The following is a 25,339-nucleotide window of genomic DNA, read 5'->3' as shown; positions in this document are numbered from 1 at the left end:
TAAAGGCAAAATTTTTGTCACGTTGAAGTTCAAAGGAGTCAGAATGTCATCCTAAATGTGCTTGTCACTGCTTGCCTGGTGCAAAGTAGACCTGAACCCAGCAGCTAGTCGTTGGGAATGCCCCGGCTTGGAAAGCTCAGCCAGCCACCATGCGCCGTCTCCCCTGCCTGCTGCGGCACAGGGGATATAAAGGAACTGGCCATGACCCAGAAATACCTTTGTGTTGTGCTCATCTTGTTCTTTCAACTTATCTTTTGGGCCTGTTAGCAGCTAAAATAATGGAACTAGGCAGTGCTGTTAGCGGTGGCAGCCGTTGACGGTGTCCACTCCCTACCTGCGGTAGGTACTCTGGCACTGCCCTTCATGATTCAGCTGTGTTGTGCATAAAATACCCCTTCTTAGCCCTGTTTTTGTACATGACCCCTCGTAGCCAGTAGAGGTACAAAGCAGCTTCATTCTTCCATTTTTCCTCTGACCCGAAGTTAAAGAAACAGTAATTTTAAGAGAAAATGGAGGAGCTCCTCTAAGAAAAGCTTTGCTCAGTAAACGCACCTACAGCTTCGCAGAACGATCAAGGAGAAAGTCTGAAGTCTTCAGGGTTTTATTAAGACTCATCTAGTTGGCTGCAGGAAATATCAATTTTATTCAGGGCTAGCCTCACTGGACCTCCCTCAGCTCTTGCCTTTTCTAGGGAGCAGTCTGGGGACAGCACCTGCCAGGAAGCCTTGCCTGGTTCGTCCAGTTACGAGAACCTTTCTTGGTTACACAGAACATTTCCATCATCAAACCACTTGGGTTGAAAGTTTGCAGTCTGGTGTCTGCCTTAGAATTATGATTATTCCTGATTTCAGCCAAAAGACTTAAGAAGTAGAGATGATATGTTCTTGAGAAAAGTTAGTCCTTGCTCTGCAGGTCTGTGGGCTCTTTGCAACAAGGATATCCCCGTTTAAAAATCTGCCCGGATTTGCCAACATTTAATAGAACTGAAGTCATTACCCTACTACATGGAGGTTAATGTTGTCATTTCAGAACTGGTTTGGGCCAGCCTACTGGCACAAAAGCAGTCACATCCTTCCCATGTCCCCCCAGCTTACACCAGTAGTTGTGCAGTGACTCAGTGAACTGATTGGGAACCGCCAGTGAATTAACCTGACTTAAAATGACCGGCAACAACAAAACAAAAAAATTATTTGATCGTAGTGTGATCATTAAATCATTAAGTACTGAATCATAATGAATATGTAGGAAGTGAATAAATTAAAATTACACAGGCAGACTTAATTATACTATTTCCTAATTTTTGAGTGCTCGACTGCATTTAATGCAGTTTCTGTGAGTGTGTGACTTTGCTAGGTCTCTCAAAAAATGGAAAACCTCATTACTTGCCACCGTTGTGACATTTCCAAAATATCAGCAGCCTTCCAGTCACTTCAGCTAACCAGGGTCCCGCTGTAGGTAGGGACAAGGGGGAGCAGTGAGAGGCAGGGATGAGATGCTCTCCCCCTGGGCTTTGAGGCAGCAGAGGAGCACCGCGTTTGCCAGCACCGGGCTCCCATCCCAGGTGCCTGCGTGAGCGAGCAGCCCCTGCCTGTCGCCTCAACCTCCAGCCTGACAGCTCCTTCTGTACCTCAGACTCCTTGCTCCAGCCCCACACTTGAGGATGAGCATGTGCATCACCCCCTGCTTTCCAACCCCGCTTTCAGACTTTGCTCAGCCCAAAGACCTCCTTGGCTTCTCCTCCAACCTCTTTCTCCCTACTGCACTGCACCCATGTTGCCATCCTGATCTCCCTCTCCCAGGCTCAGCTCCATGCTCGCTCCCTTCCTGACACTCTCTTTTCCCAGTTGTCCACAGCACCCCCTCCTCACCCAAGCTTGTACTAGGGGCTCTTTCGCCATCCCTCCTCTCTCCTTTCTCCCCACTGCCATGGATTGCAGCTCAAATTTCCTTGTCTCCCTTGCTTCTCATCGCCTGTCCATGTTCCTTCTCCTGCTGGTCATTGTTTTCTACTCCATGCACTCTCTGTGTTCCCTCTCCTGCTGGTCCATTCTTCTCCCCAGCCCACTATTTCCTTGCCCGACTTGTACAACTTCCCTAAGTCAGTCTCAGCCTTGCTGCCATTTCTTCACTCGCCAGCTCCCCTCAGGACAAACCCCAGCCCCACTTCTCTTCTCCTCCAGGACACTTGCACGTCCTGGAAAATGTTCAGCAGACACTGTAAAGTGGCTTAAATGCACCCTGGCTCCAAAAAAAATCCCGCTTTCCTCCTTTGACCCCCTCACCACCACCATTTGTGTGGCTGCACAGTGAACCAGCTTAAGAAAACACAACAGGTGAAAATTAACCCATCCATGCACAGAAAAGGTTAAATTTCAGCAAGATCAGCTTCCTTCTCTGGCCCACTGGTCCAGGACAAGGGAAATAACAGAAACGAGTGTCCAGAGTTGGGAGTAAGGCAGGATCATCCTTTGTGGTAGCAGCAGAGACTTACATGGATTAAAGCAGTCTTGCAACTATGGCTTTAGCAAAAATGGGTAAGACTTGATAAAGCAATGGAGAACCAGTCTTAAATGGAAGAATACGCTATGGGGGCAGTGCTGCCTGAGCTCATGCCAGATGTGTCTCATGACTCCCCAGTTATTGCTTTGCTCTTTAAGACAATTGTCTTGCAAGAGCTGTCGCGCTCTGGCAGAGTGAGAGGAGTTTCACATCAAACAAACTTCTCCAAAAGAAACCTGTAGACTACCTGGGAAACAAGACTAGGGAGAAACATCCAAAAAGTTGTTAACTCCAGATTAAAATGCAGAAAAAAACGGCTGGCCTGAAGTGAGCCACTTCCTACCTTATAATCCCTGAAAAACATGCGACCTCCATTGTAGCCAGACTCCTGCTTAAAGTGCAAGAAGAAATGCAACAATTAAAGCTATTCATCAGATGAGGTTTTGGAACCCATTATCCATATTCTATTTAGGTGTAGTCCATATTTCAAATTTTGGGTGGCATTGCCAGTGAGGAACGTGGAAAAACCTTCAGTGAACCCTATGTTGGAAACATCTTTGTGCTGACTCTACTATACTCCCCCCAAACACCTTTTTGCTGGGATAGCTCATTCTGTTTGGGGAAACAGTTTAGTTTTGCCAGTAAAGTAACTGCATACAATACATATCTGCTGGAGAAAGTTACCACTGTGCCCTTACACGTATTATTGTCAGCAAAGACCTTTAACAGCAGACAAGACCTGGCTCGCCAAAATGACCTTCCTGCAGAAGCATTTCCGAGCTCACTCTGCAGTGCCCTTCTCCTTTCTTCTCTGTGTTGCAAAACAATTAATCTAGATTCATAATTCAGATCCTCAAAAGAAGCAAAAAAGGTTACATCAGCGCCTGAATCAATTTAAGTTTTGCAGGCAAAACTGCGAACCAACATTTTTCATGAATAAAGTAGTTAGAAAGAGCCAAAAGGTTTGGGTATGTGTTCACTGCTGACAAATACTTAATAATTTTCAGAAGCCTTCCGTGGCTGATACGGTCTGAGTAATCCTCAGAGGACTTAGCATACAGCACCGCCTTTACATACAGATTGCCCAAAGTATTCTGCAAAAGAACGCCGTCCTCTTTTTGGGGTGCCGGATGGGTAAGTCTTAGAACTGCCAAACATGAGGCTGCAGAACAAACAAATTTTAATTATAAACCTGCTTCAGACCATCCAAACCCTACACAGAGTACTTCAAAATGAAGAGAAACAGAAGAACGAATGGGCAGATGGAACTAAAAAGTCCAGGCCCGCTCCTGTTCTTGGGGCCATATGCAGATAAAAAGCTGCCTCCCCGAAGAACAAGGCCCCTTTGCCGTGTGCTGATTTTCAGACGGTACGTCCCACTCCTCAGCTGCCGCGCGGCCACGGCGACTGCTCCCTTCCCATCCAACCCATCCTCGCTGCGCTATACGTGAGTCAGAGCGGGGACCTACTCAGCCCTTAAATATGTGCTTAAGTCTTTCCATATTCAGGAGAGAAACTCGGATGAAATTCTGAGCAAATGTGTAATGAAAAGCATGTGCCTAAGTGTTTACCTGAATAAAGCTGCTTTGCCGAATCTGTGCTAAAATGTCAAGCGCACGTCAGGCGAGCTCAGGATCTTCCACCGCGCTCTCGCTCGCAGAGCCTCTGCCATGAAAAATGCTGCGTCCCCAAGGGGGAAAAGTTTTTCCTGGAGAGCAGCCCAGAATGAAAGGAGCCATCAGATCAAAGATAAGTCTTACCTCCCCCACTACACCCCTCACTTCCCCAAACAGCAGATCAAGGCGGAGGAGGTCTAGAAAAAAAGGGAAAAAAACCAGATTTTTTTTCTAACAGAGAAACGAGAGGTTCCCCCATCTCCCACTTGGTTTCTCCAAGCAACGCAACTAGGAGCAGTCTGTTGCTTGCTTGGAAGCTCCTAGACCACGAGATGGGAAGTCACGGAGTGCAGGAGTCAAGTTATTTATTGACATCTCCCGCCTCCCAGCCGCTTCACAGCTTGGCAGTACGCAGGAGGGTTTTCAGGCTGACCACGGCGGGCTGACCTTTCCTCCTCCGCAGACAGAATGGTCTCCAGCCCCCGCGATTCAAGAAGCCATGGATACTTTTGTTCGTTGGCTATTATTCATTAGATTTGGGAGACTGAGCTGTTTAAGCTGAAACTTCTCAGAGTGAAGAAAAAAATGTTGCACGTTTTACATTATCTCTTGCAAATATGAAAGCTTGCTGCAATCTTCAGATACAATATTTATGAATTGGTCTTTCAGCCAAATCCACTTTTGCATAAGGATACACAGCTGCCGGTACCCAAAAGTATGAGAGTTCCCAAATATATCTTTGCCATTTTTAAAATCATTCTAGAGGCTTGAAAATAATATTTCTTTCATTGTAAGTGAAATCTCCAGTTCCGATGTTTCAAAGACAGTCTGAAATTAGCTGGGTTTTGTTTGTGTTTGTTTGTTTGTGCACAAGAATAATTGATTAAATCAGCACAAGCATAACTGATTATACACTCTAAGAAAAGTACTGAGGAATTCAGCTGCAAAACTAGCAGCATTGTGAAGAGCCATACCCAATTTTTATGCTTACATCTCCTACATGGAATCCCCTCTTAATTATACAGTAGCAAATTTGAAATGTGTCATCACCTCCCACCACTGGATATCTAGATTTTGAATGAATGTAACCTGCATTTTTCAACACTTCTAAGGAAATCTTTTTAAGATGTCTCTTTAAACATTTTTTTCATGAAAAGGCAAAATTTGCATAGAAGAATATTTAAATACTCACGACTTACAAAGAATGTCAGCCCTCTTTCATTAACCAGTGCAATGACCCTCTAATAGTTTCACACTGAGAAAAAATATGCAGAGAAATATGCCAAGTCTGATGCCAATTAGGACTTTCAAAATATATATATTATAGATCGGGCAAGCGAAATGTGAAATTCAAAGTTAAAAATTGCACTTCTATCCTCCAGTCCTCTGAAAAATAATCTATTTTTAATGGAAATCGAAAAGCTATCTTTATCAAATTTCTCATTCAGTCGACAACAATAAATCTATCGTTCAGATGTGGTTTAAATTGTTCTTTGGAAGAGAAGGGTTTTGAGAAAATCAAATAGAAATTGCGTTAAAGAAGAAGAAATGCCTTTTTAACTGGAATTACTCTCTATATATAGCCTGTAGTTTTTGATACATTTTAGGTTTGCTGGAGTAACAGGCAATTGGACACCATGAAAAATTATTTGTAACCATTACAATAAGAGAAAATGTGTTTGCTTATTTAAGGGAGAATAAGCAAGTTTAGTGTTATGCCTTTTACTCAAGAAGTATATCTGCAGGGATCCCGATGCTAAGAAAGAGTAAGCTGACGACATTAGTTTGAAAGGCTACGCTGTACATTAAGAAGCCATACACCTACTATTTATTTCAAAAGCATGAATTAGGTCTTCTGGAAAAGAACTCGAATTTCAGTCGAACTTGCAAGAAAATAACAATACTTGGCACTTTCAAAATGCTTTCCATCTGAAAAATGCAAATGATTAAGAGGTAGCAGGGGGGAACGGAGCCATTGTGCAGGTCACCAACGGAGCCAGGACATCCAGGGAAAGCTCCAATGCCATCAGGTGTTGCACAGCTGGAAGCAAAGTGCCTGCGGTGACAAGGTACTGCCTAATGTATCCTAACCACCGAGATGGATCAACGCTCAAAAAAGCCTTCGCTGTGGCTCCTCTTTCTGCCAAGGGTATATTTAGCACCCCAGATTCCCCCGCTTCGTGCCTCCCTCAGATACCTGGCTATGAATGGCACCCAGAATTGATCATAGCCTACAATACTCTGTAAAGCTGCCCTACTTTATGGATCAGAGAAGTGATGCACAAAAAGCATGATATATATGTGGTCTAAGCTCGTAACATTGCACAGTAGAATTATGAATAAAACCCATTTCTTTGGAGATTTCCAGTTTCGTCGCTCTCAACAAAACCCCTTCTACACAGACTTCAAAATCCTTAAGTATTTTTTTCTGACTGCAATACTATGCCAAATATTTATTCTATCAGTCCAAAACTCAATTTACTGCTGAAACCCTGCACGAATACTTCAGAGGAACTTCGAAGATCCTACCCAGAAGAGGAGGAAAGATTACAGAGATGAATATTGTGCAAATAAATCTCTGTCTACATCACCAATCTTACAAACTGCTGCTTCGCCCTAAGGCAAGTACCTGAATATAGGTACCTGTACGTAAAAGGGGTCTAAACAAGCTAAATGAAATTCCTGGAAACATGCGTGATGTATATCAACTTTTTACAGCGCTGTTGTCAGTGAAGGGGAGGATAACAGAAGGATAACTGGAAGAGAGAGCAAGACAGTAAGAGGAGAGAAGAAAGGAGGAGAGGGCAAGGTGAGGAGTACAAGGTCCTAAGGCTTGACTGAAGTAAAAACAAAAAAGATACTAGTGAAGGAAGCTAAAGATTCAAAACTATAAATATAAAAGAAGGAGAGGGAGCAGTTAAAATATAAGGTGAGATAAAAAATAAAATAAAATTTAAAAACCCCAACCAAATAAAAAACAAACAAAAACAAAACTCAAACCCCAAAAGTGACAGAGAAAGTTTAGACCTTTCAGAAGCTCAAGCCAGTAATTCTTTGTCAGCCAAACTCTCCTTGATTTCAGTGGGAGTTTTGCCTTAATGAGGACAGCAGATAGGCACCAAACGCAGCTTTATTTCTTACACTTCAATAAGAGCAAGATATAGCAAGATATTCTGTTGTTGAAAAAGACGATGCATTTTTGAAGAAATATGGATATTAGGGGCCAGACAGTATAAATGTAATTGCTACAACCAGCTGAGTTACATCGCTGTGCATCAGCTGACAATAAGGTTCTTTGTGCTGGAAAGAAAGAAAAAAAGATGAAAAAACTGACTCGTGCCACCTTGCAAACAATTAAATTAAATGTCCAGCATTATTCCAGCAAAGTTTCCATTGACTTCAGTGACGGCCCAGAAAACAAGCAAGATTCTTCAGTCCTTATAAAAAAACATAAATACAAGAGTGAATATGAGTGACCTATTTATTTTTTATCAGTATTGCTCTTGCTGAAATTGTTGGAAGTGCACCCATCTGGTTCACAGAACTATTGTTTGATTAGGCTGGTTTAATATATTGAAATTAATATATTGAAAAGGAAGCATAAGATAAGTAGAACAGAGAATAAAATATTCTTCTTAGCTTGGTAACCAAAGATAAAGCAAATTAAAAAAACTTGATGCTCATCTGATGAACAGGATGAAGATTCTGCCTAACTGAGTAGTGGCCTTAATGGTCCACGTAGAAATCATACAGCTGTTTTAACCTTTATAAATCATAAATTAGAGGAACTCTCACTGGAAGTGTAACTGGAATGTGCGTATGTCTCATGCAAAGCCTCCAATTTAAAACCTTTTACTGTTTTAGAGGTCAAAACGAGAAACAGACAAAATACTGCAAGTAAGATCTGTAGAAGTACCAATAAAAACACCAAGGCAGATATTTTGTATAAGAACTAGGAATAGCAGAAAAATATCCCATCTCCAGCTGATCACGTTGCATGCAGTAATAATATTTATTATTAACAAGATTTTGCAAGCATACCATTCTTACCCATAATATGGGAAATAGCATGTCAATTCTCCATGACATATTAATGAGAGGTGTCCCACCCAAACCAATAAGTCTAGGACACGCTCAAAGTGGGATTCATTCAGCCACTGACTCAATCAGATAACCAGTAATTCTCAGGTTTTGCACGATTACATCCACCTGTTGATTTAGAGATTAGAGGTGGGAGCTGCCTTATTAAAATTGCTCTCCAGCTTAAAAATTTGACACACCTAACAGACAGAATCAAGAGAAAAACAGTCTGGTCTGCTCATCAATGACAAAATGATAATAAATAATCAAACTCAATTATTATTGTTTGCAGGGCTAAAATTATGCTTAAAGAGATTCATTGCCATCTGTAAGCCTGTTAAAGTTGATTATGACTTTCTCATGCTGGTTTTCTTCCCAATGATTGAACAGTATTGCCTATTTTTAAAGGAAAAAAAATAAAGCTGCTTGAATAATAAATTGTTTATCCCAAGACAGAACAAACCATAGTGATGAACTTTAAGAATGGTTACCAAATTAGAAGTGGGAATGAAAAACAAGTATTTTCCTGTTCAAGGTTTTGTTTTAATGTGTTTTTATTTTTAACTGGATTGAGTGCTGATTACAGAAAATTCAAGGCTACCCGGACATCAGACTGCTCAATTGACTGAAAAGTTTGATGACTTCTCTAAAAAGTGAGGTCTGTGCATGAAATTAAATCAGTATCACTGCTCCGAGATAACTCGGGGGGGCGTGGGGGGGGCCGGTGCTTAATATTGCTTATTAAATAACGTTAAATGAGATCAAACAAGACGTGCAGGATTCAGGAGGGCTCTTGGAGCTCCGGTTGTTTCCCCAGGCTGCTTATGCAACCTCGCTCACGCAGGCAGTGTAAGGGCCTGCCATTTTATTACATAAGGTAGCCCAAAAATATACAGCTAGGCAGTTGTGAGCTCCATTAAGTGCTGCATTGGAGTTTCTGTATCAGTTAGCGTCTAGAAAATTTAAGGAACAATCAGAAGGACTGAGACATTGCTGAGTTTGGGATTGTTGCTGTTGTTTTAATAGCAACAGCTCTCATCTAAAAGCCAGCAAATATCATCAGCATGAGCTGCATTTGAATACATTGTGCTTTGGCCGTTGCTTAAGTGAACAGCAATACACAGCCTTTGGTTTAGCACAGCCGTGGTAAGTGCAAGCCAGGGCTTTAAAATCTGCCTTTCAGCTGATTAAGCAAATTGTCTGGTTTAGTAAACAGCAGTCAACACGACATTATTGTTTTAAGCAGCGCTTAAGTGCAGCGGATAGCTGAAGAAAATTAATTTCCAATGCATCCTCACATTCTCAGTTCAGAATTTCAAAGCCTGGTCTCGTACAGACACAGGAACACCAGGTCAGGGAAGATGAGCCCCTTGCCCCAAATCCCCTCCCTGACACCGGGCAGCAGCAAAGGCTCGGGAAGCCTGCATGAGCAGGGCAGGCGTGTAGCAATATTACAGTCTCCCAGCAGAGACTTTTTCAGCCAGGCATTGTATCTTGGTATTCAACGCCTCTTGGTGGGATTGCTTCCGTGAATATAATTGCTTTCTGAACCTACTTGAACCCAAGAAGATAAGGCTGTCTATCCTCGCCATGCCTGCACAGCTCAATAATAGGACACTGGGGAGCGAGCTCGAGCGCCGTACCCTGCTTTCTGCAGCACTGCTGGCCTTCTAGCTCACGCCCTGGCTCCGCTTTGGAGCACTTCGACTAGCTTCTTCCAACTAGCTCTTTCCACGGCAGATGTGCTATAACGAGGCCAGCCCCGAGCGGTGAAGGTACAAGGCACCAGCAGCCCCTTGGCCCTGGGGGCATAGTGGGGCCGGATGCTGGCCCAGTTCGTTTCGCAGAGCAGACACTGGGGGACCACTTGGCTCGGCAGCCCCGCTCAGCCGCGGCCAGACACGGGTGCCGAGGGGCGAGTAGAAGAGCAAGGCAAACTAATGGTGGTATTTCCTCAGGATACTCACCAAGCTTCCAAGAATTTGCAGCTCCAAACTTCCTAAGCCAGAGGCAGTGGTTTTGTATTTAATAGCCCTTGATGGATTTCTCTTCCATGAACTCATCCAGTCACCTCATTAGCTGATGTAACCTCTCAGCATCCACATCCTGTGGTGAGGAGCTCGGCAGCCTGACCACGCCACGTGAAGAGCCACCTCCTTTTGTTTCCATCCCCACAACTCCCTGCTTCACCCGATGCCCTCCGCTGCTGTCGCTGTGTATGCCTTCTCCATGCTTTGCACAATTTTACAGATTTCTGTGGCATCGCTTTATCAGCGTTGTCACTCCTCAGGCAGGAGCCGCGCTGTTCCTCTGATCACCTTTGCTGCCTTCCTCTGAACCTCCTCCCTCGCCATTATACACCTTCGAGGTGGGGGGGGTCAACAACACATGATGCTGAAGATGTGGGCACACCATAGCTTATATAGTGAAATAATGGGACTCTCTTTATTATTTTCCATCTTTTTTAAAATAATGCCTAATGTTCTATTTGCCTTTATTACTTTTTTAAACTCACATCTGACCATTGCACTGATTTTTTTTTTTTTTGAGTTGTCCCTGGGAGATTTTATCTAAGCTTCTGCACCTTCAGTGACCTGTAGCAATGAATTTCTATGATTATACATATACTCATGTATCATACATATACTTTCTTCCGTTAACTATCAACATGACTTGCATATTACATGCATTGGACATGAAGATACTCAAAGAGAAAAGGTGATTGAAATGTCCCAGTAGATGATGCTCTGTCATGCTAGCACTTCTTGTACGTTTTGAAATGACAGAGGTTTCATACCTGAACTTCCAAATTTCCATTCTGATCTCAAATGCGCATACACATCCTTTAGATTTTTTTTCCCGTATCATCATTTCACTTGGCTAGAAATCTTCTATTTTATGCACAGGTCCCTAAGAACAGTGGTAAAACAGCTGAAAAGCACCTTCTGTCATAATCAGGCCAGCGAAAGACCAGCTGTTTTACACAGACTTCTGCCCAAGCAGGAGAAGGTGAGATAACCTCCCTGTTCCCACCATTTACATGGTCATTTTTGGAGTATCTTGGAGCTCTGGGCATGCTACCTGCTGCACAGGCACAGAAGAAAGAGATGGTGTTACCTCAGAGAGCTCGCAGGCAAAGGAGAGGACAGGGAAGAGCTGGCAGGTACTGACAGAGTACCGGGCAAAGCGTGTGGCAATACTATTTCCTAGTGACAAAGGTCCAAGCTCACCAGTGACCCAACTTTTGTGACAGTTTTATTTTTCTGAAGCCACAGGTGAATTTTCAGACTGAAGCAGGATTAAAACTAGCATTGGGGGTGCATAAGACTGCTCCTCCCAAACGTGGCAGGCAGCATGCGAGATGATCCTTGGATAAAGGAACAGAAATGTTTCTACCAAATTGTAATTAAACACAACATTTTGGTTGGACTGAGTTGTGCTTCATGGTTTGCCTTCAGGGGGAAAAGAAGCATAAAAAACGATACCTACCTCTCTGCTCCCAAAATGTACATTGAATTTATGTGTACAAAGCCAAGAAAGCCGTGCCCCAAAATCCCTCAATCTAATCTGCCGACATCCCTGAGCCACCGCAAGATAAATGCAGTGAGTAAGCCATGCCTGCAGTTTCTGAGCTGCTTACTCAGAGCACGAGCCTGCAGGACCAACATCCCTTCTCACCCCCTTGCCCTTCCTGCCCTGCAACTCTTGTATTTCTGAATTCAGCTGGCGATATACTGGTATATATATCCTGTGTGGTCCACAGCAGGTCACAACAAAGAGTAATGGCTTTAGTCCCTCCCAAAAAACTGTGAAATACCAAAAGCACCACTACATAAACAAATCCACCACCATCTATGCATTCTGCTTAAATACTATTACATGGTGTTTCCTTTTCAAACTTCAGTAATCAGTCTCATAAAGAAAAAGTCCATCTATCAGCCGATGCTGATTTCTGACTGAATTTAATTAGCTAAAATACAAATATTTGCGTGGCCTCAGCCCAGTTTTTCAAGAACAAGTTTTAATAAGATCAAAGATCAATGGAAAGCTAAGCCAAATCTAGGAAAATGACTTTTTTATACAGATAATGATCCCTTTACAAAATCCGCAACTCAAGTGCATCTGCCCTAAGAGCCTGAAAGCAAAACTATAAACACAAATGGAAGTTACTTAGATTCAGCTTAGAAAGAAAGAAAAACAACTAAATACACATAAAATACATATTTGACTGTCATTTTCAAGAGTATGATATTTGCCAATCATTAATTGTAGTGATGTAAATAATCCGATTGCTCAAAACTTATGGTTGAACGGAGCCAATGGTTATTTAAATCGTTACGTTTGCAGTGCAAAATGTCCTATCCTTAAAGAATGCTAGAGGCACAGATCAAAACCATCAGTTGTTGATCTTAATTTTCCTACCTTAAATGAATGTATTACAATATAACATCAGTTACATGATTACATACTATTTTTTTCCATGGGGCTTCAGTGTTTTGATGTATTGTTAATATACTGAGCTATAAATTCTTCCTTTAAAAAGTGGAAAACCCACCCCAGCCTACCACAGCAGTCACCAACTGGATTGAGTCCTTCAGGTCCACAGCATAAAAATCTAGTGTGAGGCTTAACTGGGGCATACGAGGTTACTACACTGTCCACGGCAAACCCAGTGCTAGAAGAAGGTGGGCAGACACGGCGGTGGAGGCCTGAGACCGGCCCTGGTGCCAGGTCCTGCTCCTTGGGGTGCTGCCCGATGGTGGGGTACAGGATAAGGAGGAGAACAAACCCATGGGCTCAGCGCACCTCCAGAGCCTGGGCTCCACAATGGAAATAGCTGCTCTCCAGATCCGAGGTCCACGACTGGAGCAACAACAGTTGCTCCTCAGGGCAAGGACACAGCAACAATTTCTGTGAGGGAACCAGGGAAGGGGTGAAGAAGCAGAGACAAGGGCTGAAGAACACAGTAGGCAGTGTGAGGAGGAAGACGAGAAGACTGAAAAAGGAGTAGTACTGTGACCCGATCATTGAAAGACTGGAAACCACAGCTTTTGCACGTTCACATCTCCTGTCCCTGTCCACCACAAGTCTCTCATCACCTTCTTCTGCCCACCATTACTTCTCTTGATCTGGGTTTTCCATCTCTATCTCCAGTTCCCTGCACCTTGTTCCCAAGCTTTGTCATCTATGACCCCATCAAGTCCTTTGACTTAATTCGAGGTCCCTGCTCTTCACTTTCCCCATGCCTCCATCACCAATACTTCTTCTTCTCCATTCTAGTCCCACCATTCCTTGTCACCATGCATGCATGAATTAAGCAGCTTCCTCCTCCTTCTCCACCCTGCCTCCACATCAGCAGGCACACCCTGCCACCAGAGACACAGCCGAGACAGTCTCCAATGCTCCTTCGTTATGGTGCTCACTGTAGCAGGAACAACTGGGAAGAATAACTGCGGGGGAAAGTCCACTCAGCCCTTCAGCCACCAAGTCGAGTGCTCTCATTCTTCCCAGGAAGGTGAGCAGTTGCTCAGCTCCTAACAACGCTGGGGTGTTCAGCGTGCTCTGTGCCGAGAGCATCTTCAGCGAGTGAGTGCGGTGGTCAAGCCCTCAACGTCCCTCTGCCGAGAGCGCGCAACGTGAGCGTTGTGACAAAATGATAACTGAGACCAATACTGGAAGCTTTTCATAGGCTCAATGTAAGGCACACCCCCATCACAAGATTGATCCCCAGCCAAGTATCTTTTTCCTGCTCCAAAACACAAAGCCACAAGAATTCAACAGTCTCGATGAAAGTGCTTCTCAACATAGCCAAAAAACGCAGGTTCGCAGAAGAAGAAAGATCAAGGTCTCCTAATGCAGGATGATGTATACCTAAACCATCTTCATCAGATAAGTGGCCAAAGAATACATTTCCCTCTAACCACGCTCTCAGAAACAGCTGAACCATTTCATCTGAAACTTCCCGAAGAGAGTCTGTCTTCAGCAAACACTCAACCTGGAAAATGTCAGCCTAGGTTTAAGCTTAGCAAATGCATAAGCACCTGAAAGCAGAGCATTGCAATGGAAAGCACTAGATAATTTTAACTGTAGACAACATTGCTGCCTGTGATAAAACAACAACTCCTTCAAGTGCTCTCACATACTCTAGGCTAGAAAATGGGGCAATAATTGTTAATTCTGCAAAGCACAGTCTGTGGGTTCAATCCTGCACACGTGCAGGGTGGCACCTTTATTCGGGAGGGAAAGCAATTTTAGGCAAGCCTACTGTCTCCAGGCTTCGGAGCAGGGCACAGAAGTGCTGCCAGCTTGGGGAATCACCCTGGTGTCAGATACCTGGTTCTGGAAAACGCTCGTTTTCACACGTTCAGTGGGACAGTGCACAGCTTGGCAATTACGTTCTCCAAATACTCCTGTTTCCAGGCCATCCCTGCAGAGCAGCTCCGTGTCCATATTCATCTACAGAAATGTATGCAGGATTGGGCCCTCCACCAGCCGACAGCTCTCGGAATCAGACACGGATCAGCGGATGAGCTGGCGAGGTCTGGAAACTGTGAACACTAATTATTTAGTACGGCCAAAACCACTAAACCCACGGTGGGATACAAATTAACATTTCACACCGGGGTAAGGGAGAGATCATTTTCCACTTCAAGAGGCTGCACTTGTTGAGCCGAACGCCCGGGTTAGCTGTGCCCGTCCGAGGGAACCCCACAGCCCTTCCAGAGATTTAGCACCGTGAAAAGATTCAAGTTCCTCTGCTGGCTGTAACGCTTATAACCGCTAATTATTTCTGAGTCACTTGAGTGAAAGTAAACTGCCATCCTGTAGACAGTTAAGGAGTAGGGAGGAAAGTTTCTGGATGAGCGTGCTTGTTAATTGACAGATCAGGCTAGTGACCATAGAGGAAAACACCACCGCACAACTCTTCGCGACAGAAGTCCTGTGTTGCAGCTCAGCCGTGGATTTAACGCGTCGTGTCCCCCCCGGTTCCGCACGCCGAAGGGAAACGAGCGGGAGCCCGGCGCAGGGCTGCAGCAGCAGCAGCAGCAGCGGGGCTCTCCCGGCACGCCACACAACCTCCGCTCCCACCGGGAGCCTTCGCCCCTTCCAAAATCCCACTGGTCTTACTGGAAGTTTTCCTCGACCAAACACCGCCCGGTCGCGTCGCAGACCCTGTTGCAGTCCAGCCTAAATGACCCCCCCAACGTCAGCAAACTGCCAACCGCACCAAAATGAGATGGGGAGGGGGACAGGTTCGGGGGGGGGGGGGGGGGGAGCGGATTTTTCCCCAGCCCGGCCGGGACAGACCCGCCGCACCGGGCGCGCTCCCCACGGAAACTTTCCCGCGGCAGAGGCGATGCCGCCCCGCACCCCGGGGCACATCTGCCACCCCCGCGGTGCGTGGGACGGGGGGGGGGGGGGGAGCTGGCCCCGATCGCCGCCGCGGGGGGTCACGCGTGGGCGGGCGTCTGCGTCCCGTGTGTGTGTGTGTGTGTGTGTGCCCCCCACCCACCCCGCGCGGGTGTCGCGGGTGGGCGCCCCGCGGGGCGGAGGGAGGGCCGGGGCCGCAGGGCCGCGCGTTACCTGGGGTGCCGGTGCTGCGGGAGCGCGGCGGGGAAGCCCCAGCCGCCGCCGCCGCTGCTGCTGTCCGCGGTGGCCACCTGGGCGCGGGAGCCGCCGGTGCCGGTGCCGGTGGCCGTGCCGCCGGGCTGGATGCCGCCGGTTTTCCGGTGCCTGCCGGTGCCGCTGCGGCAGCGGCCGCCGCTGCTCCAGCCGCGCAGGAGGCCGGCCTCGGGAACCGGCAAACTCTTCGCCGCCGCCGAGGAGCCGGGGACGCCGCCCGCCTCCTGCCTGGTGCCGGTGCCGGTGCCGGTGCCGTGTCTCATGGTGCGCGGGGCCGCCGCATGCCGCGCTGCCGCCGCCCCGGGCGCCGCGGGACCCAGGCGCGCCGGGGCCAGGGGCTCCGCCGGCAGCGGGAGGCCGCCGGGAGCCCGGGCTGCTGCGGGGGGGGGAGGAGGCCGGGGGCCGGGGGGGCTGCTGGCTGGGGCTCCCGCTGGGGCATTAAGTTGGACGCGCGGCCGGCAGAGGCAGGGCGGGCGCGGGGGCTGCGGGGCCGAGAGTTCTCCGCCAAGTTGGAGCCCGGCGGGCGAGGCGGGGGCATCCTCTCCGCCGGCCCTTCATCGCCGCCCTAGCCCCCCGCCGCCGGGCCGCCGCCCCGCGCCCTCAGCCGGCGGCGCTGGGGGGACGCGCCCCGCGCCCCGCGCCCATGGGCAGCCGCGGCCCCGGCGGCTGGAGGAGGCGGCGGCGGCGGCGGCGGCAGCGGCGGCGGCTCCGGCTTCCTCCGCCGCTCGCTCGCCTTCCCCGGCGGCGGAGCGGGGAAGGGGGGGGGGGAGTTGCGGGGGGGGGGGGGGAGCAAAACCCGAGGCCGGTGCGCAAAATGGGTCAGGGGGGAGGAAAGGGAAGCCGGCGCTCGCCTGCCCCCTCCCCGCGGTGGGCTCCGGGAGGGCCGGGCTGGGGCGGTGGGTAGCGAGAGGGCTGCGGAGGAGCTCTCCCGCCCCGGCTCCCCGTGCACAAGTGCAGGGAATGTTCCACTGACCTACATATTTTTCCAAACATACGTGACCTTTTTTTCTCTCTCTCTCTCTCTCTCGTTCTGTGGGAGGAGACAGGCGAGGATCCAAGAAAAGGAGAAGCTGGAAAGAGAACGAAAGGGGAAGCAGGGGAAAATAAAAAAAAAAATTAAAAAAAAGAAAAACCTCAACCAAAAAGCCAGCCCCGTATCAAGGATGGTTTCACAACGCCTCGAGCAAACCCCAGCGTGCCCGCCTTTACATATGTCCACGCCGACAACCCCGCACCGGCGGCCGCCCCTATCGCCTGACCCCGGCACCCCCCCCGCCACTCCAGCCGCCCACGGTGCTCGCCGTCCCCGCCGGGCAGGGCTGCGCCCGGCTGCCCGGCCACCGGCTCCCGGGTCGCCCCGGAGGGGACCCCGGCTCGGCTCGGCTTCGCTCGGCGGGGGGGGTGGGGGGGGGCTGGGGACGCCCTCCCCGCTCGGTCCCCGACCCGGGGACGGGGGGGTGACCCTCCGCCCTGCCCGTGCCCGCTCCCCCGGCGGCGGCGGCGGCGGCGGTGGTCCCGGGAGCCGAGCCGGAGCGGGGCACGGCACCGGGCTGCCCCGGGGCAGGTTCCCGGCCTCCCCGGGCACCGGCAGGAGCTCCCGATTTGGTTATGCAACGCCGCACCGGCAATTAGAGCAAAACCTTGACAGAGAGCTCTTTTTTTTTTTTTTTTTCCCTTGTTGCAAAGTAGGTCATTCCTTTTATTCCCCATTTTGCATTTTTTTGTTGGTTTTTGGTTTTGGTTTTTTTTTTTTGCCTAATACTCCTCCTGCAAAGTGGCCAGTGAGAGATAAGGAAGTGGGCTGGAGCTCTTGGTTCGGAGCCTTTGCTTTCGCCTCGCCGGGCATTCCTGCCGACTTCTGACGGCGGCAGGGAGCGGGGGCTGGGCTTGCCCTTCACCCCCGGGGAGGGCAGAAATGGCCGGGGAGCGGGGACACGGCTTGGGCTCAGCCCGCTGGTATTTCCCCCCCCCCCCCCCCGCCAAGCCCCGCCGGCTATTGCCCCCTGCCCGCTGTCACCCCCCCCTCCGCCTCTGGTCCCGGGGTTTGCCGGCACTGTTGTGTCCACCCCCCCCCCCATGGCTGCGCCAAAGAAAGACCTAGAGTAGGCACCCCTTCCACCCGCAGAAGGGCTCTCCCCTTGGGATACAGTGTTTGCTTTTTAGGAGAGTTGCTTTTTTAAATTTTTTGTTCGGAGAAGGGATTTGCTGGGCAGCGAAAAGCCCCTTCAGCTGGTGCAACCTCTATCCCCACCAGAAGGGCCTGGCAGCTCTGCCATACCTGCGCCAGCAGAGTTTGGGTGGTGGGTTGGGGGCTGTTTCCCCATCTCCCCCTTCCATTCTGCCTCCTTTTTAAAGACGCGTTCATCCTCGCAAAATAGCAGCCAGCAGAGACCTCTCTGCCCACACGGGGTGTGCGGGGCGGGGGGGATGCAGGCTGTGAGCTGAAGGCCGCTGCAGCTACCTGGCTCCAGCAAGGAGCCGTGCTGCTTCTCCCACTTACCTCCACCACCCAGCTCACCCAGTTACCCCGCCGTGATGCCCGGTTCCCCCCCCCCGTGTGCCACTTCCAGCCAGTTATTCGATCCGATTCAATCCCGAATGCAAATGTTAATAATTACAAAGTATGGAAAAACATTGCGCTCTTTTTGCTGAGTGCTTTTACACCGCACTTTATACAGCAGGCATGACTAATGTTGAAAGGGTAAAGTTGTTTACTTTTAACCAAGATTAAATACAAAACTTTGAAAAACTCCTCCCTTCCTTTGGATGAAACCCAGCATTTTTTCCCATTTGGAAATTGTCAAACAGTGGTTAAACAATCCTTTGGCAAACAAGTAGTGCCTGAGGGAATAAAGCATCAGATACATGGGGAGTGGAATAAAAGACATTTCTGTTCCTGAGGTATTTTTCTTGTGTTGCACAATGAAGTATAACATAAAATCTTCAAGCCTTGTAAGGTTAGAGAAAAGGAACTTCCCATGATTATATACGCCACACAATTTGATATTCCAGTCTTTTTGAAAACCTACCAAAACCCTGCCCCCAAAACAACCCTACACTTTCAAAAGCTGGGAAACCCAGTACCTTGAGGAAAATACCACATTGAGAAAGGCAGTCAGAGAGACACAGGGGCGTACATACAAAATTACATCTCTACCATGTTTTAACATTTTCCCGGTGAATTTCTAAGGACTCCATTGCACAAGTGAAGAAGTGAGACTGGCTAAGGTTTGTTTCTTAATTCATTCCCTAGGTTACCATTGTAAACTTTAATTAGGGCAACAAACAGCAGATTGGCTGAGGGCGAGGCAGACTTTTCGCAGTGCATACCTGAGTCCCGTTGTGAAATACTGGCCATTCAAAACATGCAGCCTTTCTCTCGGTCCAGTGACCAATACTGTCAATATTGCGTTTGGTTTGGAAATTAACCAAAGGGTTACACTAGATGCCACATGTAAGAACTTTAGGGAAGGAGCCCAGTGTCGAATTAAAAAAAAAAAAAAATTCGTTTTACAATCATGAAATATCAGTAACTTTTCAGACACCAGGAGCCCATGATCCAAAGCCGCAATCCCTTTTGTTTTGACTAGAATAGGCTGGCCAACCTTCGCGGCCCAGAAATGACGGGTTTTCAATGGGGCACGAACCACAAGCTAGGTGACTCCCAGGGTGGAGGGCCAAGGGGAAGAGCGGGAGAGGACAGCGGCTCCCCCGGGACCCCACTGCTCCATTGTGGCAAGCCCGTGGGAGGGATGTGGGGTTGGGTGCCAGTTCAGCCCGGACGTACTGGGTTTAACTGTGCTGGCTTGCTTTCTCTTGCTGCCAGGGCTTTGGATTATGTAGTGCCACCACCGCGGTGTGATATAGCAAAGGAGCTACCTTGGACGTCACTTGGCTCCCGAGCCAGAGCCTGGCCACCACAGCCTGGAAGCATGGGCATTACCTGTGCAATATCGATGCTTTTAACCTTTAACAGACACAAGTACGTGTTGCGGGGAGGTGAGATGCAATTTGCAGCCCTTAAATTAAATGAGAAGCCTACATTTGGATTAGTGTTTGTGTAGAAGTAAAAAGGGGTCCCTCAAATAATCATCCTGTAATCAACATAAATGGCAACAGTGGTGCAAAAGTCAGGGATGGCACCGTGGGAGAGATGGGCGTGGTGGGAAAGAGTAAAGGACCCTCAAACAGCCGACCAGATTGCACTGAATATGAAACTATTCTCTTAAGTTTTCAAGTAAGTAAGGAGACAGACAAGGATTATTTCGATTAATATTAATTAAGGGGCACTACAGACCTTGGGCCACTTGTATCCCTACCTTCCACGCTGAAAGACAGAGCAACAGGGACAAATACATGGCAAATAAATCTAGTGGCTCCTGTTAGTCGAAGGGGTAGCAGCAGCCGTGGCTTGAGGGGAGCTCTGCGCTGCTTTCCAGCCGGGCTGGCTGGGGGAGGTGAGCATGGGAGCACGAGGACAGATGTGGGGTGCTCCTTCTTTGGGTAACACTTCTGTAACCAATTTTGGCAGAAATTTCTGCAGAGAGGAACAGTCTTCAGAGGATCAGCATTATTTTTCATTCTGCAGATTACAGCTTCCTGAGGGAGGGGGAGGTAGTGCAGATTTATCAACCAGCAGCACAGCCTCTGAGCCAGGGAAAGGCAGAGAGATGCCACAGTGAAATGGACTTCAGATGCATCCTACTGGTGCTGCCCCAGGAGCTGGAGTAGGATGTCTGATGGGTCTTCAGGATCTCTTCAGCTAGAAAACCAACTCCCTGTTTTTCTGCATGGTTATTACAAGAGAAGAACCAATTTGCTGTTTTGAACTTACCTCAGTTTGATCTATTTCAAAGCAAAAATGTATCTATTGCCAGGGTTTTCATGGAAGAACTTAATCATGTATACAGCCTACCTGAGGGTTTGACTTTCCCAGCTTATTCAAAAAAGGGTTTGCAGGTTTTCTTTAAGTGGTTAAAGCACAGAGTGGGGCAGAAGAAGTCACGGGCTGAAAAATTAGTGACTAAGTATTGAACAGACTTAGTACCTGGAAGGGCTGAAGTTGCTGCTGGGTGCCCAGAAAGCCCTAAAGCTTTCTGCCTGGCAATCTTGTGGCTGAGCATTTACAGCTTTCCTGTGAAGCGAAACAGTTCTGCAGCATGAGCTGTACGTATACATTCAATTGCCACGGAGTGTATTTGTATTGGGTTTGCATGGCAAGATTTTGGTAGCGGGGCTACAGGGGGTGGCTTTGGGGGGGGGCTACAGGGGTGTCTTCTGCGAGAAGCTGCCAGAAGCTTCCCCCATGTCCAACAGAGCCAATGCCAGCCAGCTCCAAGACAGACCCGCTGCCAGCCAAGGCTGAGCCATCAGCGATGGGGGTAGCACCTCTGGGATAACAGATTTTAGAAAGGGGAAAAAAAACCCCAGCACCTGCAGCTGAGGAGAGGAGTCAGAACATGTGAGAACCAACCCTGCAGACCCCCAGGTCAGTGCAGAAGGAGGGGGAGGAGATGCTCCAGGTGCCGGAGCAGAGATTCCCCTGCAGCCCGTGGGGAAGACCACGGTGAGGCAGGCTGTCCCCCTGCAGCCCAGGGAGGTCCACGGTGGAGCAGATCTCCACCTGCAGCCCGGGGAGGACCCCACGCTGGAGCAGGGGGATGCCTGAAGGAGGCTGTGCCCGGGCTGGAGCATCCTGTGCCTGAAGGACTGCAGCCCATGGGAGGGACCCACGCTGGAGCAGTTCATGAAGAACTGAAGCCTGTGGGAAGGACCCATGTTGGAGAAGTTCGTGGAAGACTGTCTCCCATGGGAGGGACCCCACGCTGGAGCAGGGGAAGAGTGTGAGGAGTCCTGCCCCTGAACGGGATGAAGCAGCAGAGACAGTGTGTGATGAACTGATCATAAACCCCATTCCCTGTGCTGGTGTCGGGGGGTAGCTAGAGAATCCAGGAGTGAAGCTGTACCCGGGAAGAAGGGAGGGGTGGGGGGAAGGCGTTTTAAGATTTGGTTTTATTTCTCATTACCCTGCCCTGGTTTCATTGGCAATAAATTAATTTTCCCCAAGTCGAGACTGTTTTGCCCGTGATGGTAATTGGTGAGTGATCTCTCCCTGTCCTTATCTCGACCCATGAGCCTTTCATTATATTTTCTCTCCCCTGTCCAGTTGAGGAGGGGGAGTGACAGAGCAGCTTTGGTGGGCACCTGGCGTCCAGCCAGGGTCAACCCACCACAGTATTGTACATGTGCGTGTCAGCCTGGTGAGCCAAACCTCAAGGCTGTGGGAATAATTCCTTCTCATATGGGAAAGAGATGACCCACCACTTATCCTCTGGTTGACAGTGGCCTTTGTGCCAGTCCACTTCTTGGCCTGTACAGGACCTTTCGTTCACTCACAGCAGGATGGGAATACATCTCATGGCAAAGTCTGGTTTCAGTGGGACTGCGCTGGTTAACACGAATAAGGAATTATGGCGTGGCTGTACCTGGGAGAAAGGCTCTGGTCTGAAATCAGGCTGATGGAGCTTGTTCAGCTTTGAGAGCTGTTCAAGAAAATGAAGTTCCAACTCAAACTCAGGAGTAAAGGATCTGCTGTTTTTCTGTGGAAGTCCTGGTGAAACCGAAGATAATAAAGGGTTGTAGTGCCACAACTGAATTAAGAATGGCTGGGACAAGTCTGAACACAAACGCAGCATCTTTGGCCTTACCTTGACTAAGAAAAACAACTGCATTAATGTTGGACTGCGGTAGTATTTTTTTGGCAAGGCACAATCCCTATGGATCTGTACAAATATTTTAATTCTTGGCAGGTTTCACAGAGACCTCCTACCTCTTCCAGAAGCTCTTGATGAGCAGCAGGAAGGTGTAGTGAACCATTGCCTCTCTCCTTAAAACAGGCAGCCTGATCCCCTTCTCTGCTGACTTCAGCAGGAGCTGGGTTAGGCCTGGAGTTCATCCTCACTTTCAGGATTCCGCACAGTTTTCCAAATTCTTTCCTAATTGCTCCCTCCTCTTTTTTTCCCCTGAGTACTGTTCTTGCTCACAGCACCTACCGTAAGCTCATTATGTTATTATTACTAATGACACATGTTAGTAAAATTATGAAAATTTAAATGTGAATGTTAAGTAAATAACAGAAGAACTATAAAAAAAATCTTCAAACTCAGGGGTATATGGATCTGCCCTCACATATACAGCTCTGCCATCTATGATTTTCAAAGCAATAAGCAACTATCAATATCAAGACAATGTGTAAGTCTGAATTTAGCTGCCTGATTTTAAAAAATCACCTCAGAAGATTTTGTTCCAGGATGTTTGTAGCATACCTGCTCAGATCTTTCTCATCATCTTCTTTTGTGCAGCCCGTACATACGAGAAGAGACTATCAGGACTGTTGATTCTGACTTCCTGAACAAATCCAGGACACAGAATTTCCTCTTAGTGCATCTGGCCAGGTACCTCATTGTCGTGCTTTAAAAAGACATTGATCTTGACTTAAAAAACGTCCGAATCAGGTTGATCTCATCATTGCCTCTTTCAATGTTTTGACTTTTGTGGCCTGAACTGCACTAGATGTCAATGAGGCACTAGGAGTGTTCCACAATGTGCTTACGCCTGTCCAAACAGATGCTAAATTCCTGGTAACAATACAAAAAATACCCTACTGAGTTAAATCATGCATTTAAAAACAATTTACTTTGCTGTTTTAAACTCTTAGTTTGAGCACAGTCATACAGGTTAAAAAAAAAAAAGTTCAGAAAACATTTTTCCTTTGAGCTAGATTATTTCCTTTCTATGTTGCAAATGAAAATGAGCTGCCTTACAGGCTGCTCTTCCTTTTTTGAGGCTGTCAGCTACTCTCCCTGATATTCATGCAAACACGGTGCTGATTTCATTGTGAGCACCCCGGGGGAGCATCGAAACACAAATGAAACCCTCGAAAACAATTTCATTAATGCAAAATCAGGTGAGGCGTTCTGTTGCTTTCGCAAAGTCAGAGGTTTGGCTGTAAAAACTTGGAAGGTGTATTTGGCCTCCGTCATTAGGGCAGGCTGCGTGCAGATGCGGCTGCTAGCAGAGGCTGAGCTATTCTGCTTGCAGAGAGCATTGCAGGAGGGAAGGAAGCAGAGGAAGAGAAAGTGTTAAAAAGGTAAATATTGACTCAAAGAAAGGAGACATAAAGGAGAATGGGGGAGAACTGTAAATGAGCCAGAGAGGATGGAGAAAAATTCTTCAGCAACTGTAATTAGGTTAGATTTCAGAAGTAATGGCAGTGTTCCAGCATCAGCAGATACTGTAGGCAATATTTGCCCTCAGCCGCATTTGCAGAGAAGGCGGCAAGTTGTTTCAGCCTGCAGGGCCTGATCCTGACGTGGTCGCACTGATTGCGCGCAGACGTGAGCCCAGTGCAGCCGCCGATGTTCTCCCACTCCACTTCACTGGAAGCGGGAGCAGCGCCCAGCCGGGAAGTTTTCAGGGAGTGGATGCGGTGGGCGCAGAGACAAAAACACAGCGGCGCGGGTGGATGCAAACACACGGACTAAGTGGAAGACTATGTATTTAATGGAGCTGCTGGTGGAAAACTGTCTTAGCAATTTAATACTGAATAAAAGGTGTTTAAACTATCACCAGTGCCTGGCTGATGTTGCCACCTTTGCAGAGGGCGTGGGGAGGCTGCGCTGGTACCTACCTCCTTGCCACAGGTTGGAGCAGTAACTGGGATGCGGGAACTGCAGTCCCCTCCAGTTTAAGATGTACTTCTCCTGTATAAAACCAGATTATATAGGCTTTTGGCAGGGAAAATAGATTTCACCTTTAAGTCTTCTGCAGAGGTTTTACATTAGCAGTTCATGCACCATCAGAAAATCAATTACCATTGGTATTACATGCAGATGAACAGCACAGAGTAATGGAGAATTCATTTTACACAATGCTTCTAATAAAATGCTAAATACAGCAAAATATTTTCCAAAGGGCTATTTATAGGCTCTGTGTGGGAAGTATGTCTCTGAGGGGAATTCTGCACCTTTGTGGTTCGGACGAGGAGTGAGCCTCAGCCTTCTTAATGCTAACATTGGTCAAGCACATATTTCTGCCAGGATGGATTAAAGACAACAGCAGTCCATCATCTGTATTGCAATGGCTGTAACTTCACATGGAAAAACACTTTTTCTTTTAAAAACAAGAGTTTCACAGGCTGCATTGTTGCAGTGCCAGTTGTTGCAAGACCCTAAAATAACTGAATTACTCCCTCGTTCTTGACACTCTTATCATCTTTTCCTGTTCTTAATGCCAAAGCAGTTTGTTGATTAGATTTGCTATGTGTATTTCAGTAAATCATTGACATCGGCACCTCTTTACAAACAGATGTATCTGCAATAACAGCCCTATTCCTACTTGAGTTTGGGGAGGTAGCTGGGGCAAAGAAAGGGATTCAGATAGTTTTATCAGGAAGCAATTATGGAAATAAGAACAGCAATGCAGGGCCAGACCAAAGTATGCTGCCTCTAACTGTGGCCAGA

General features: G+C 47.8%; 1 protein-coding gene across 3 annotated transcripts in view; it reads right to left on the bottom strand.

Moving 5' to 3' along the window:
• The window catches only part of NPAS2 (neuronal PAS domain protein 2), a 108,269-nt gene extending 91,785 nt beyond the window's left edge, over positions 1 to 16,484 (bottom strand). Inside the window, exon 1 of one of the 3 annotated variants that reach the window (XM_052773904.1) lies at positions 15,780 to 16,484. In XM_052773904.1, the coding sequence (XP_052629864.1) occupies positions 15,780 to 16,081 (302 nt within the window). In that variant the 5' untranslated portion in view covers positions 16,082 to 16,484. The remainder of the gene's footprint in view (positions 1 to 15,779) is intronic. The other 2 variants (XM_052773903.1, XM_052773901.1) reach the window with 2 other exon arrangements.
• Positions 16,485 to 25,339: the final 8,855 nt, after the last annotated feature.

Source organism: Harpia harpyja, chromosome 22, assembly GCF_026419915.1.
Source record: "Harpia harpyja isolate bHarHar1 chromosome 22, bHarHar1 primary haplotype, whole genome shotgun sequence".
Classification (NCBI taxonomy): domain Eukaryota; kingdom Metazoa; phylum Chordata; class Aves; order Accipitriformes; family Accipitridae; genus Harpia; species Harpia harpyja.
The sequence above is the reverse complement of the archived record's forward strand: the minus strand, read 5'-3'. Positions and strand labels throughout refer to the sequence as shown.